Below are 13,359 nucleotides of genomic sequence, written 5' to 3'. Positions count from 1 at the left end.
CCCTAAGGCTTCCTGTGTCTTTATTTCAGGGAGGAGAACTGCCAGGCTGGGCTCTCCACTGCTTTTCTAAAAATCTTGGAAACTTTGTCCTTCATTGAATTACGACACTGTCCACCTTTAATTTTCTCGAAAACGCCTGTAACTCAGCTGAAGGTTAGTGCAACTTCATTTTTTTTTCTTTCCCTCCCCCGAGTTCCGTAAACGTCAAGAAACAGGGCAATGCGATCTTTCCCAGCAAACCCTGTAACTTAAGTTTTTCCCCCGACCCATCGCCTTCGGGAACAAGTTTCTCATTGTGCAATTCAACTTGATTTCTGGATTGAGCTTGCTGAACCCGAGCTTCAGAGGAAAGGCTCATTGAAGAGGGATTACCCATGAAAGGGGGCGGAGGGGGAGGCGCTGGAAATATCCGGGAATGGAGACTGTAATAGCTTTCTAGTTCTGGGTCTTTATTGGATCCGTCTTTCCTTGTCCTGCACTGTTTCGCTCCTCAGTATTCGCACTCTCCGCCCTTCCTCTCGCGCCCCTACGTGCTCTCTGACCGCCGCGGGCTGCCGGTGTAGCTCCAGGTGTACCCGAGCCCGGGAGAAAGTGTTCAGTTGACCAGGCTGAGTGTATATTACCCTGTTTCATTTCCAGCCATGCCTTGTGTTCAGGCGCAGTATGGGTCCTCGCCTCAAGGAGCCAGCCCCGCTTCTCAGAGCTACAGTTACCACTCTTCGGGAGAATACAGCTCCGATTTCTTAACTCCAGAGTTTGTCAAGTTTAGCATGGACCTCACCAACACTGAAATCACTGCCACCACTTCTCTCCCCAGCTTCAGTACCTTTATGGACAACTACAGCACAGGCTACGACGTCAAGCCACCTTGCTTGTACCAAATGCCCCTGTCCGGACAGCAGTCCTCCATTAAGGTAGAAGACATTCAGATGCACAACTACCAGCAACACAGCCACCTGCCCCCCCAGTCCGAGGAGATGATGCCGCACTCCGGGTCGGTTTACTACAAGCCCTCCTCTCCCCCGACGCCCACCACCCCGGGCTTCCAGGTGCAGCACAGCCCCATGTGGGACGACCCAGGCTCCCTCCACAACTTCCACCAGAACTACGTGGCCACCACGCACATGATTGAGCAGAGGAAAACGCCGGTCTCCCGCCTCTCCCTCTTCTCCTTTAAGCAGTCGCCCCCCGGCACCCCCGTGTCTAGCTGCCAGATGCGCTTCGACGGGCCCCTGCACGTCCCCATGAACCCGGAGCCGGCGAGCAGCCACCACGTGGTGGACGGGCAGACCTTCGCTGTGCCCAACCCCATCCGAAAGCCCGCGTCCATGGGCTTCCCCGGCCTGCAGATCGGTCACGCGTCGCAGCTGCTCGACACGCAGGTGCCCTCGCCGCCGTCGCGGGGCTCCCCTTCCAACGAGGGGCTGTGCGCCGTGTGCGGCGACAACGCGGCCTGCCAGCACTACGGCGTGCGCACCTGTGAGGGCTGCAAAGGGTTCTTTAAGGTGAGCCAGGACGGGGGCGGAGGAGGCAGGTCGGGGCCCCCTAGTGCCCGGAGCCTCAGAGTGCTGGTTCCACCGGGGTGCAGGCGCCCGGCGCCAACTGGCCCCTGACCGTCCGACTCCCGGGGTCCACGGGGGCTGCCCTGCAGCCGCCCCTGGGCTGCGGCGGAGGCTTCTGGGTGCCTTGGAAAGGGAAGTAGGAAGACCGGGAGACCCGGGGTCGCATCCCCCGCACGCAGCCGACCCGGCGAGCCCCCGCCCGAAGTTGCCGGAGCTGAGTTGGAAGAGGGTCATTTGCATGTGCTAGGAGCTGTCTTCTCTGTTCAGATTGAAATTGGTTAGGACAGAGAACCGTGTCTGAGCTAACCAAGTGGAACAGAATTCCCTATGGTCAAATTAAGTGATCTCTTTATTTCGCCATCCTGATTGAATAATCTTATCATTTTAAATAGAGAAGGTCTCTAAGGAATGTAAATAATATGAATGCCCACGGATTTGTATTTACTGAGCGTCTCCTTCTTCTCTTGGCATATAAAACACAGCGAGGAGCGGCAAGGTTAGCTCAAATGTTAACGCTATCAATTTTCTTCTGTTAAATGCCCTGGGGGAGGAAAAAGAGAAGAGAGAGAAAGAAAAGGAAAAAGAAAAAAATAAAAAGGAGTTGTGTATGTGTTTGTTTATGGGGAGGGTGTGTGGATCCCGGCCGGCCGTTCAGAAATTGTGTCTGGATTCCCTGAATTGTGTTGGATTTTCAAGAGAAAAAAAAAAATTTTTTTTCCGGCCTGTATTGTCTCCTTTTGCAGCGCACGGTGCAAAAAAACGCGAAATACGTGTGTTTAGCAAATAAAAACTGCCCAGTGGACAAGCGGCGCCGGAATCGCTGTCAGTACTGCAGATTTCAGAAGTGCCTGGCTGTTGGGATGGTGAAAGAAGGTAGGTTGGGGCCAGCAGCCCACTCCCCAGTCTGCGCCTTTGGGAAGCTTCTGCTCCTGCCCCAAACCCACTTCCCAGAGCCGGGGCGGGGGCTGGGGGAGGTCTCCTGCTTCCCCCGCACCGGCCTCTGGCCTCTACGACTCGGCAGCTGCCTGCTAGCCCATCCTGCCCTAGAGAAAGCCGCCAGGCCCTTCCCACCTTTAACTATACGACCCATTGGGAAGACGACATGAAACAACCCCCCCCCTTTTTACGCTTCTTGTCAGTATAAGGCTTTACAAGCGGTGGGGCGCTGCCCCGCCCCGCCGGGCGCCCCGCGGCTGCGGCCTTCCCCCGGGGAGGGGCCCAGGCAGCAGCTGGATCTTGCTTGCCCTCACCCGGCGATTCCTTTGCAGTGGTTCGCACAGACAGTTTAAAAGGCCGGAGAGGTCGTTTACCTTCGAAACCGAAGAGCCCACAGGAGCCCTCTCCCCCCTCGCCCCCGGTGAGTCTGATCAGTGCCCTCGTCAGGGCCCATGTCGACTCCAACCCGGCTATGACCAGCCTGGACTATTCCAGGGTAAGAAGCTGGCGCGGGGGGGGATCCTTCGGACAACTGACAGATGGGCAGGACCCCTTCCCCACACCCATCACTAACCCCCAGGCCCAAGGGATAAAGGAAGCATGCGAGGCTGTGGCTTCACAGCTCTGGGCAGGGCCACAGAAGACAGATGGCGTTGCTAGGGCTGCAGACGTGAGGACAGGGCAGAGGAAGGAAGAGAGGGTAGGCCACAGTGGTCAAACCTCTGTGAGGCCCCTTCCCAGCACCACCGTGCACACACACACACACACACACACACCAGTGCCTCTGATGCCTAAACCAGAGGCAGTGGAAAAGCCCCCGCTTGGGTTCTATCACCAGTCCTCCATGGAGATGATTTAATCCTCATTCTCTCTGGTGCCGTCAGGGTGAGGGATGCCTCCTCCCGGGTCAGGGAAGGGGAAGAGAAGGGGGTATAAGGAATGGCAGTGGGCGGGGAAATCAAGTGGTCAGATTCCTCTTTTACCCCAGCCATGAGAAATGTGTGCGCTTTAAATGGAGGAAGTGTGCCGGGCAAACCTGGAAGCAAACCTACGAGCCACTGCAATTTGATTGAGATTTGCAAAGGGCGTCTCTGCTCGAGACCCACTCTGGGACTGGCATGAATACTAACGTGTCAATTGTTTTGTGGAGATAAGAGTGAACGTTTCCCAGGGCTGGTTGGCACCGTATTTAGTCTGTATGGAAATGGTAATTTACATATTTAAAGCAGCGACCTCATAGCACCATCCCTAATTGAATTAATTGCCCCGGAACATCTAATTTCCTTACTGGTCAGAGAGAGGTTTAATTGTTATAAAAACCTGGCTCCCCTACTAGAAACGAGGTTAGCAATTTCACGGGTTATATATTTTAGAGAACCTCATTAAGTGCTTTTTAAAATGAAATTCCAGTTCCAGGCGAACCCTGACTATCAGATGAGTGGAGATGACACCCAGCATATCCAGCAATTCTATGATCTCCTGACTGGCTCCATGGAGATCATCAGGGGCTGGGCAGAGAAGATCCCGGGCTTCGCTGACCTGCCCAAAGCCGACCAGGACCTGCTTTTCGAGTCGGCTTTCCTAGAACTATTTGTGCTGAGATTAGCATACAGGTAAATGGAGAGGGCGATCCAGGAAGGCTGGGAATGGAGGAAGAGAGGAATCAAGAAAGGAAAAGAAAGAGGAAGAGGGAAAGAAAAGGGGGAAAGAGAGGAGAACAGAACGGGAAGTAAATGAGGGGGAAAGGAAGGAAAGGAGAGTAGATAAAAGGAAGAGAAGGGAAGGAGTGAGGGCAGAAGCCTTAGATGAATGGAATGGAGGTGGGATAGGGGGCATTCTTGATTGTTATGAAATTAAACCCTTTCAAGGTCCACTGGCCTACGTTTTATTAACTCTTTGGTAATTAGGTGCCTCTTAAATCCCTCATTTATTGCTCTTCAAGTAATTAGTTGTTTAGCTTTTTTCTCTCTCTCTTTTTCTCCCCCTCCCCCTCTCTTTGGTATTAATTGCAGGTCCAACCCAGTGGAGGGTAAACTCATCTTTTGCAATGGGGTGGTCTTGCACAGGTTGCAATGCGTTCGTGGCTTTGGGGAATGGATTGATTCCATTGTTGAATTCTCCTCCAACTTGCAGAATATGAACATCGACATTTCTGCCTTCTCCTGCATTGCTGCCCTGGCTATGGTCACAGGTCAGTACCACAGGCACAGGGCACTTCTCCAGAACTGCCCAGTGGGATTCGTCCCGGTTTTCCCTTGCTGCCTGCCGACCCTCCCTGGTCCTGTCAGCTAGCTAACTGCTCGGTGCATTCCTCTTTTGTTTCTGGTTGTGTTTTCTGCAGAGAGACACGGTCTCAAGGAACCCAAGAGAGTGGAGGAGCTGCAAAACAAGATTGTAAATTGTCTCAAAGACCATGTGACTTTCAATAATGGGGGCTTGAACCGCCCCAACTATTTGTCCAAACTGTTGGGGAAGCTTCCAGAACTCCGTACGCTTTGCACGCAGGGGCTACAGCGCATTTTCTACCTGAAACTGGAAGATTTGGTACCACCACCAGCAATAATTGACAAACTTTTCCTGGACACTTTACCTTTCTAAGACCTCCTTCCATGCACTTCAAAGAAACTGGAAAGAAACCTAAAACTGTCCAGAGGGGGCAAGTCACAAGGGCACAGAGATACCCCTGAGCTGCCTCAGCTCTAGCCGGCCCCCACCCCTTCCATACACCTTGGCCCTTGATCTCTAAAGAAAACAAAACAAACAAACAACAACAAAAGCAAAAACTGTTACTATTTCCTAACCTGCAGGCAGAACCTGAAAGGGCATTTTGGCTCCGGGGCATCCTGGATTTAGAACACGGACTACACACAATACAGTGGTATAAACTTTTTATTATCAGTTTAAAAATCATTTTATTGTTCAGAAGGAAGCTTCTTAATGTATGACGGAAAACATTTGGCCATGTTTGGTTGTTGCAGTTAAGACAAATGTAATACACATAGACACATACACACACACCCACATTGTAAGGGGACCCACAAGTATTGCCCTTTAAAAGACTTCAAAGTTTTCTGCTGTAAAGAAAGCTGTAATATATAGTAAAACTAAATGTTGCGTGGGTGGCATGAGTTGAAGAAGGCAAAGGCTTGTAAATTTACCCAATGCAGTTTGGCTTTTTAAATTATTTTGTGCCTATTTATGAATAAATATTACAAATTCTAAAAGATAAGTGTGTTTGCAAAAAAAAAAAGAAAAAAGAAATAACCACAAAAAAGGGACAAGCATGTTGATTCTAGGTTGAAAATGTTATAGGCACTTGCTACTTCAGTAATGTCTATATTATATAAATAGTATTTCAGACACTATGTAGTCTGTTAGATTTTATAAAGATTGGTAGTTACCTGAGCTTAAACATTTTCTCAATTGTAAAATAGGTGGGCACAAGTATTACACATCAGAAAATCCTGACAAAAGGGACACATAGTGTTTGTAACACCGTCCAACATTCCTTGTTTGTAAGTGTTGTATGTACCGTTGATGTTGATAAAAGAAAGTTTATATCTTGATTATTTTGTTGTCTAAAGCTAAACAGAACTTGCATGCAGCAGCTTTTGACCGTTTCCAGAGTGCTTATAATATACATAACTCCCTGGAAATTACTGAGCACTTTGAATTTTTTTGTTTTTTGTTTTAATGTCTAAGATTGTCAGTTAATATATTATTTTATGTTTGAGTAAGAATTTTAATATTGCCATATTCTGTAGTATTTTTCTTTGTATATTTCCAGTATGGCACACGATATGAGTCACTGCCTTTTTTTCTATGGTGTATGACAGTTAGAGACGCTGATTTTTTTTTTCCTGATAAATTCTTTCTTTGAGAAAGACAATTTTAATGTTTACAACAATAAACTATGTAAATGAACAGAATTTTGTCTTCTTTCTGGGTTAGGAACAATGATGACTAAATAGCAATATACAATAGACAGAGTTGGAGATTGATCTGGGATAGGTCACTTGTTCAAAATCTGAGTTTCTGACAGTTTAGACCTATTCTGGCAAAAGGAACTGGGAAATTGAAGTCATTATCCAGAGAATTCTGTACAGTATTTTTCCTTAACCGGAATTTTCCAGTGTGGCAACCTACATTTATCAGAATCAGATGAGAATATCTCAACTCTTCTGATAACTTTGCCAGTCAGTGCAGCTTTCAGAAGAGAAGTTCAGGAGACCTAACAGCTTTTGAAATTTTGCAAGGTTCGAAGTCCTATCAAGTTTTTGTCTTGCACAATGTTTAGAAAGTATCTTTTTAAGACTCAGAAAGTCAACATGGATTTGGAGTGTATTAAATAGAATCTCTGATTTCTCCCACCCCTTGTAAAGGATCTTGGAGGAAGAACCAAGCATTTTGGTCCCTTTGGGCCTTGGGTCAGTGGTGTTTGGCATAGAGCAGAACAGTAGAGGCATTTCTTACAACTTTTTGTTTTCCTCCTTCAGTGAATAGTGATGAGGTTCAATTTGCAGTTTTAGAATAATATTTCCGTCTTAAAAGTTTCTCAGGTAAAGGACAAAATATCCATGTGTCAGGTCCTGGGTCCTGTCAGATACAAACAAGTTATACCAAAGTCTCTAGGATTCCACCCAGCACCAACTTTTAGCAAAGAAAGTAACTAACACTGTAGAAGCCACTTCTGGTACCAGCTTCCTCTCAGCGACCTGGTCCTTGGGGGGTGGAGGTCCAGCCAGTTTTGCCTCTGGGCAGCTGTGAATTCATAGAAAGTGCAGGATGGGGGTGGTTTTCTTCGTTGGCCCTGGTGGATTTCAACTGGCCTCCGGGTCATTGAAATTTACAGAACGTGTTATTATTTTTAAAATGCAGAGTTAGAACAGTAAATTTCCAGGAGAGTTCTCGGGTTATTTTTACTTTGCCTTTTCTTCCTTAAAAAAAAAAAAAAAGACATGTTTTGCGGGTCGGGCAATAGAGATAAGGCAGGTCTCCGTGGTAATTTAAGGTTATTTTCAAGAGATGCGTTTCTCTACAGGTAACTCAGGGGCAAAAGTGTGTGGCCACATGAGAGATTAAATAATAAGCAAAATGTCCGATGTCCTAGCTTCCTTGAAAAGATGGGGCCTGCCATTTCCTTTTATTTTCACAACTTCTGCTCAACTAAAGCCGAACACTAATAAGCAGAGAGAAAGAGAAAGCTCTTTAGAAATGCTGGGAGTCTGCAGAGCCGTCAGCAGTCGTCTCCCAGGTGTCTGCAGCCCCGAGACAATTACATTCCGACTCAGAATCCTCGAGAGTTGAACCCAGAAACGAACTCTGTTGCAGGTTCTCCCTTAAGGAAGCCGCTGTGCATCACCCGAGGCCAATGGGGTGTCAGGTAGTGCGCCTCCCGAGAATTTGGGGTGAAAGGAGGGAGGGATGACTCTCTCCCATGCCCGCATGCAGACTGCACCGGCTCCGCGTATATTTAGTTGTAATTCCTAAATTGAAAAGTGGCTAGTCCTTTTTCTGCTTCACAGTTGCCGAGTCAATTTCCAACTCCCGGCTGCTCACCGGGTTGCGCGGGGAAAGAGCCTCGCACGCATCTATCCTGCAGCTTCCGGTATCCGTAAGGCTGAGGACTTTTCCGGTCCCGGTCTTTCTAGGAGTAAAACCCAAGAAAAGCAACAGACACGATGCGTTGCAAAAGACAGAAGTTTCATGGAACTCCTATAGAAATAGATTAAAACTTTATAATGGGACTTCATATAGCCCTCCTCTCCCCAAGTCCTCTTAAGAAGTTCAGTTATTGTGTGTTGTTTCAGCAATGGAAATATCTTATCATTGTTCAGAAGACATGACCATACACTTCTCAGCTCTGAAAGAGGGCCTAATTTTAAGTCTTCACGGTGTCTAGACCCACGTCGAGTGGTTACTTAGAACGCCCTGAATTTATGGAGAGTTGCCCTTAATACAAAGCACGGGTGAGCAGCGCTCCCGCCTGTTACTTGGTGGGCTCCGCTTCTTTACCGTCCAGGCGACTGCCACAGTGTCTCCAAGAACCCAGACGGCCCTCGCTCTGACCTTCCGCTTTCGGAGAGAAGAGAGAGAGAGAGAGAGAGAGAGAGAGAGAGAGAGAGAGAGAGAGAGAGAGAGAGAGAGATTGAATTTCTGGTCCTGATTCTAACGAGAGAGATAGCCTGGTCCAGAGAGCTGATAACACCCTGCGGTGACAGCGGCACCCAACGACCTTACCTTGTGTATTTCATTTTGGTGCTCAACTCCATCCCTAGAGAGTTGGTGTGCCCCCTCCAATAAAAATACCGGTCATAAGTCTTATGGGACACTGGTTCTCAGAGTGCAAGGAGCCGGACAAGGAGAAGCAGATATTCCTGCCAACTTAAGAATGTCGCTTGAAGGTTCCATTTCACTTTGCCATGAGAATCTCTCGGCATTATCTGCGCTTCAAAGCTAATAGTCAATTACCTAATTGTATGTTAAACCTAGGCGTGGGCAGTGAATACTTCCAAGATACAAACACGTCTGTGAGGGAAAAGTTTTATTTCATTGCAATATTTTGATCACAGAGTTTTCCGGAACAGGATACATTACCATTGCTCCAGGCCCTATCCAGGGTAGCGATACCAGGGCCCTTCCAGGCATGTCGCGGGATGCGCATCTTTGCGCCACCATCTCCCTGCCTAACTCCGCACTTGCGCCCGTTTCCTTTTTTATCCGCCGCGCGGCAGCGCGGAGGTGGCTGCGGGGAGTGAGGGCTGGGGTCTCCCGGGCCGGCATCGCTTCTCTCGGTGAGGGAGGCTCCTGGTTCTGTCTCAAAGCCGTGTTGCTCGCCGCCACCTCAAAAATGGAGACAGGTTCTATCGAGGTGGGAGGGGAAAAGAGGGTATCTTGTCCCGCGGATTTAAAAACTTTTTTTTTCAGTATTATTTCGACGGTTGAACAAGAGGTCTGGGAGTGAGTATCTCTAAAACATCCTCCTCCAAATGGGGTTTTAAGGCTTCCCCCCACCCCCGCCTGTGCCTGCTATTCGGGAACAGGAACTGTCGCTACGTGGGCGCGCCCGGAAATTCCTCAGTAGTCCAAGCCGCCTGTGCGCCCCGCGAGTTTTAGAGTCCCACCGGGGAGGGATGGAGTTTGGGGTCCCAGCCTAAGCCCAGTCAACGGATCCTCCCCATGGTTCTCAGCCAGGACTAAAAAGAGCGCACCCGGTAGCAACAGTCTTCGGGAAAGGTTCGGCCAAGATCTGTGCATCTGGCAGAACTCAGCCGGGGGATCGCGTTTAGCAAAGCTGCATGTTTTGGGGTTCAGTTGATACTGGCTGACTTTACTAGTAAAGCAAGATAAGAACTCCAAACAGGGCCGTCATTGTTTTGTAATTCGTTTTTAATAATAAAACAAACACGCACAAATCCACGTTTCATTTTTACTTTTGAATTTTACTAGAAACTCCAAATTGGGTATTACGCATAGCCATTTAGGATGGTGAGGCTGTCGTTTAAATCCATCTTCCCTCAGTCTTTCTGTTTCCTGAGCACGACTGGAGACGACCGCTGGGGCCGCAGGGTCTTTGCTCCGACTTTAATTTTGCGCTTCTTTAGGCAAAGTCCCACTTCCGTCGGAGGGCGCTTCCCGGAGCGGGACAGCGGGGCCCCACCCAACGCTAGGGGCGTAAGGAGGTGGCCGCACCCCTGGTTCTTAGCCGCGACGTGCGCTCCCTGCCCAACAGACAGTGGCGGGAGAACTCCGGAGAGCGAGGCTCCGGCAGCTCACTCCCTACCCCACGCCCTCCCACTAGGCACCCCCCACCACACTCCCAGCGTGGTCTGGTTTTGAGGCCCCAGAATTACTGGAGAGGACGTGGCTCCGTTTGTGGTTCGGGGGTGCGAATGCGGGGATGCACGCGCTCCAGCTCTGCCCGAGGCGTTCTGGAGACTTAGAATTTGACTCTGCAGGTTGCAGCAGGAGACTTTGCCCAGGGAGCCCTGGACCAATTAGGACGAACTCGCCCGGGTTAACTCTGTTTCCTCCGTTTCCTGCCCTGCCCTCTCCAGCTGCTCCTTGCTTCTTTCCCAGCTGTTCCACGTCCCCCAGGGCCGGAGGCCGCAACAGGTTCCAGTCGCCGCGTGGCCAGGTCCGGTGCGACAGGGCGCGAGCACGTGCGGCCGAGCGCGCCCCTGGCTTCCCCTGCACCCACAGATCAGTGGTCAGTCTTGTGTCTCCCCTAGTTGTGAGCCGAGCTGGAGCGTCCATCCACTCCAAACTGGGGAAAATCTTTTTCCCCTGGTTGTGGGCTCACAAATAGGAGGGGCAGAGGCGCCGGGGCGCGAGTCGGAGGCGCATCCGCCCTGCGGAAAGGGGCCCCAGCACCCCCCGCACACGTGTGCCCCGCAAGTGTGCTCCCAACCCCGAAGCTCCGAGGAGGCATCGTGCGCGTCCGGCTCTGCTTTCAGGTCTCGCACCACGGGTTGTGAGCCCTAGGCCCGCGCGCCGGGGGATGCGACTCGTCAGGTGGCCAGATGAGTGCAGCGCCTGGAGGGGCCTCGGGACATCCAGTCCGCCTATCCGCCTGCCGCGGGCGCGCTCCTTCCTCCCCTAAAGACGCCACCGACTGCGGGCTGCTGGCTGTCCTCTTCTCTGCTTAGCCGAGCTCTGTAGTCCTCAGCTGGACCTGACAGAGCACCGAGCAGGGACCCGGATCCTTGGAGAGATCGGCCACGCTTTCCTCCGCGTTTCTTCTTCCTCCAGTTGATCTTTCTTACTCCTATTTCTCTATATTTCTAGCTAAAGTTGTGCTTAGAGAAACTAGGATTTCCAGGACACGTGCCGCCAGTCCTAACAAATAGTCTCCGAGTTTCTGTTAGAGGCTTCCCTGGGGCAGTAGAGGGTGGTCGAGGGGCAGCTGCGCACGTGAGAACTCCGTTGGATACTAGAAGGGCTTCTAGAGGGGCTGCTCCTGCTAAGAGAAGCTCGGGTTAACTAGCTCAAATTAACTTGGACTTCTGAAGAAGGTACGAGGTAGAGAGGGAGAGAGGACTCTCCATCAGTAAGCTGCAAGTAGGCCAGTGGTTTTCAAACTGAGAGTCCTGACCCATTCGTGGTGTGTAAAATCCACATAATGGGTTACGATCAGAATTCTCTTTCAAAGAAATAAATGAATAACAGAATAGAAATCACGAGTGCTTTGTACAGAATAGCCAAAGTATAAAAAGTCTAAGCATTGTTAGTTGAAACTTTTCTTGGCCCACAGTATAGAACATATTTATGAGTGTGGGTCTCAGGTAAAAAGTTTGAGAGCCATTGCTGACCGAACAGACTGTGCCGGAAGTGAAGGAGGGGGGTTGCCTGTACTGAGAGATGCTGATAAGGGAATTTCAGCACTGTGGTTTTGTGGTCAGTCTTCTCTTTTCTGTATGTTTTATTTATTTTTTTGTCCCCCGTCTCCTCCGTGTTCCTCCCCAACTCCAACGAAATTCCACCTCTCTTTATCCTCTGGCCCGTTGAGTGCTTGGAGCCCGGCTGGCCATTGTGAGTAGGGACCAGGGGACAAGCACACAAAGCCATTCCCTTTGCCTTTTCCTCAGCAACCTAGCACATGGGAAGAGAGTAAACAGTGAAGCAAGTCGTGGGGGAGGCTAGAGAGAGGGTAGGGGAGTGACCATTACATTGTCCATTCACCACGTGCCTGGCCTTTTCATTTATTGCCCAACACCGGGAAAGAAGCAAAAGCTTTTGAGGGAAATAGGTAGAGACAGGGATGGGTAAAGATAATGAACCTTACTGAGAAAGATCAGATGAGTGGGGACTGAGGAGATGGAAGAGGAAGGGGAAATTTGAGGATTTATTTAATCGAAGTGCTAGAATTGAAGGTAAGTAGAGATGGAAAAGAGGACTAAAATGCCCTAGAAATACCGGATGCCAAGGTACCAGCAATAATATGGATGGGCTTCAAGAAAAAGGAAGAGACCAATAAGAGCAAACAGAAGGGGCACATAAAGGATGCTGGGTGTGGGTGGGCAGATATAAGATGGAAGTTGGATGTGGAGGCCATAGCAAAAGGATTATGTAAGGAGAGGGTGGCTTTAGGTGTGGGAAACCTTGGGTTAATGGGGACCATACAGAGGTTTCAAGTTATGTCATAAAGGAATTAAAAGGAAAAAAACCATTGACATGGAAAAGTACTTCCCCTGTCATTCCATTCCAACTAAGGGGTATTGAAAGCAGGCTTGTTTCTTAAGGGGTGCTGCAGTCTCCAGTCTGGGGTAATATGGATTCTTTTCAAGATTCCGGCCAATGTGAAAGGCAGTACCAAATGGCAGATGAGGCCATGGTTTCTGAGATTGTGCCATCACAATAACTCTACCTGCCATGTTGCAAGGCTAGATCTCATCTCATGTAATCCTCTCAACTCCAACCTGTGAGGTTCGCATTGTTGCTTCCATTTTACAAATGAGATGAGGCTCAAAGGTACTGTTAAATATCTTGGCTTCTAAGTACATGGAATAGCTGGAATTTGAACTCAGAACCAGGACGACAATTCCAACTGCCTTGCTTTTGTGCTACCTGGCACAGAAGGATTGTACCCTTTTCTCCCATAACTTCTGCCAAAACTGACTATGAGTTTCTGCTGAGAGTTGAGAATGTTGTATTCAGACTTATAGAGGGGAGAACTAACATGAAATCATAGTGGGTAGTGATAATAGTACATTGCTCTTTTCTCTTATTTATGAGAATAATCCCTTCTCTCAGAAGGGATTATTTTGATTGTGTTTTGATTGCTTTCACAGTTAATGCGTGAAGGAGTTTTGGGCTGCTTGCTTTGCTGCCCAAGAGAAGAATGGGAATGATTGCTGTATTT

General features: G+C 49.3%; 1 protein-coding gene across 1 annotated transcript; it reads left to right on the top strand.

Annotated features, from left to right (window-relative positions):
• The first annotated feature begins 639 nt into the window (after positions 1 to 639).
• NR4A2 (nuclear receptor subfamily 4 group A member 2) lies at positions 640 to 6,411 on the top strand. Its single transcript, XM_079924393.1, has 6 exons — positions 640 to 1,505; positions 2,306 to 2,435; positions 2,831 to 2,994; positions 3,909 to 4,111; positions 4,511 to 4,689; positions 4,840 to 6,411. Exons 1-6 carry the CDS (start codon positions 642 to 644, stop codon positions 5,094 to 5,096), a joined length of 1,797 nt encoding a protein of 598 aa, XP_079780519.1. The 5' UTR covers positions 640 to 641; the 3' UTR covers positions 5,097 to 6,411.
• The last annotated feature ends 6,948 nt before the right edge of the window (positions 6,412 to 13,359 follow it).

This window comes from Stenella coeruleoalba (genome assembly GCF_951394435.1).
Source record: "Stenella coeruleoalba genome assembly, chromosome: 6".
In the NCBI taxonomy this organism is placed as follows: Eukaryota; Metazoa; Chordata; class Mammalia; order Artiodactyla; family Delphinidae; genus Stenella; species Stenella coeruleoalba.
The sequence above is the reverse complement of the archived record's forward strand: the minus strand, read 5'-3'. Positions and strand labels throughout refer to the sequence as shown.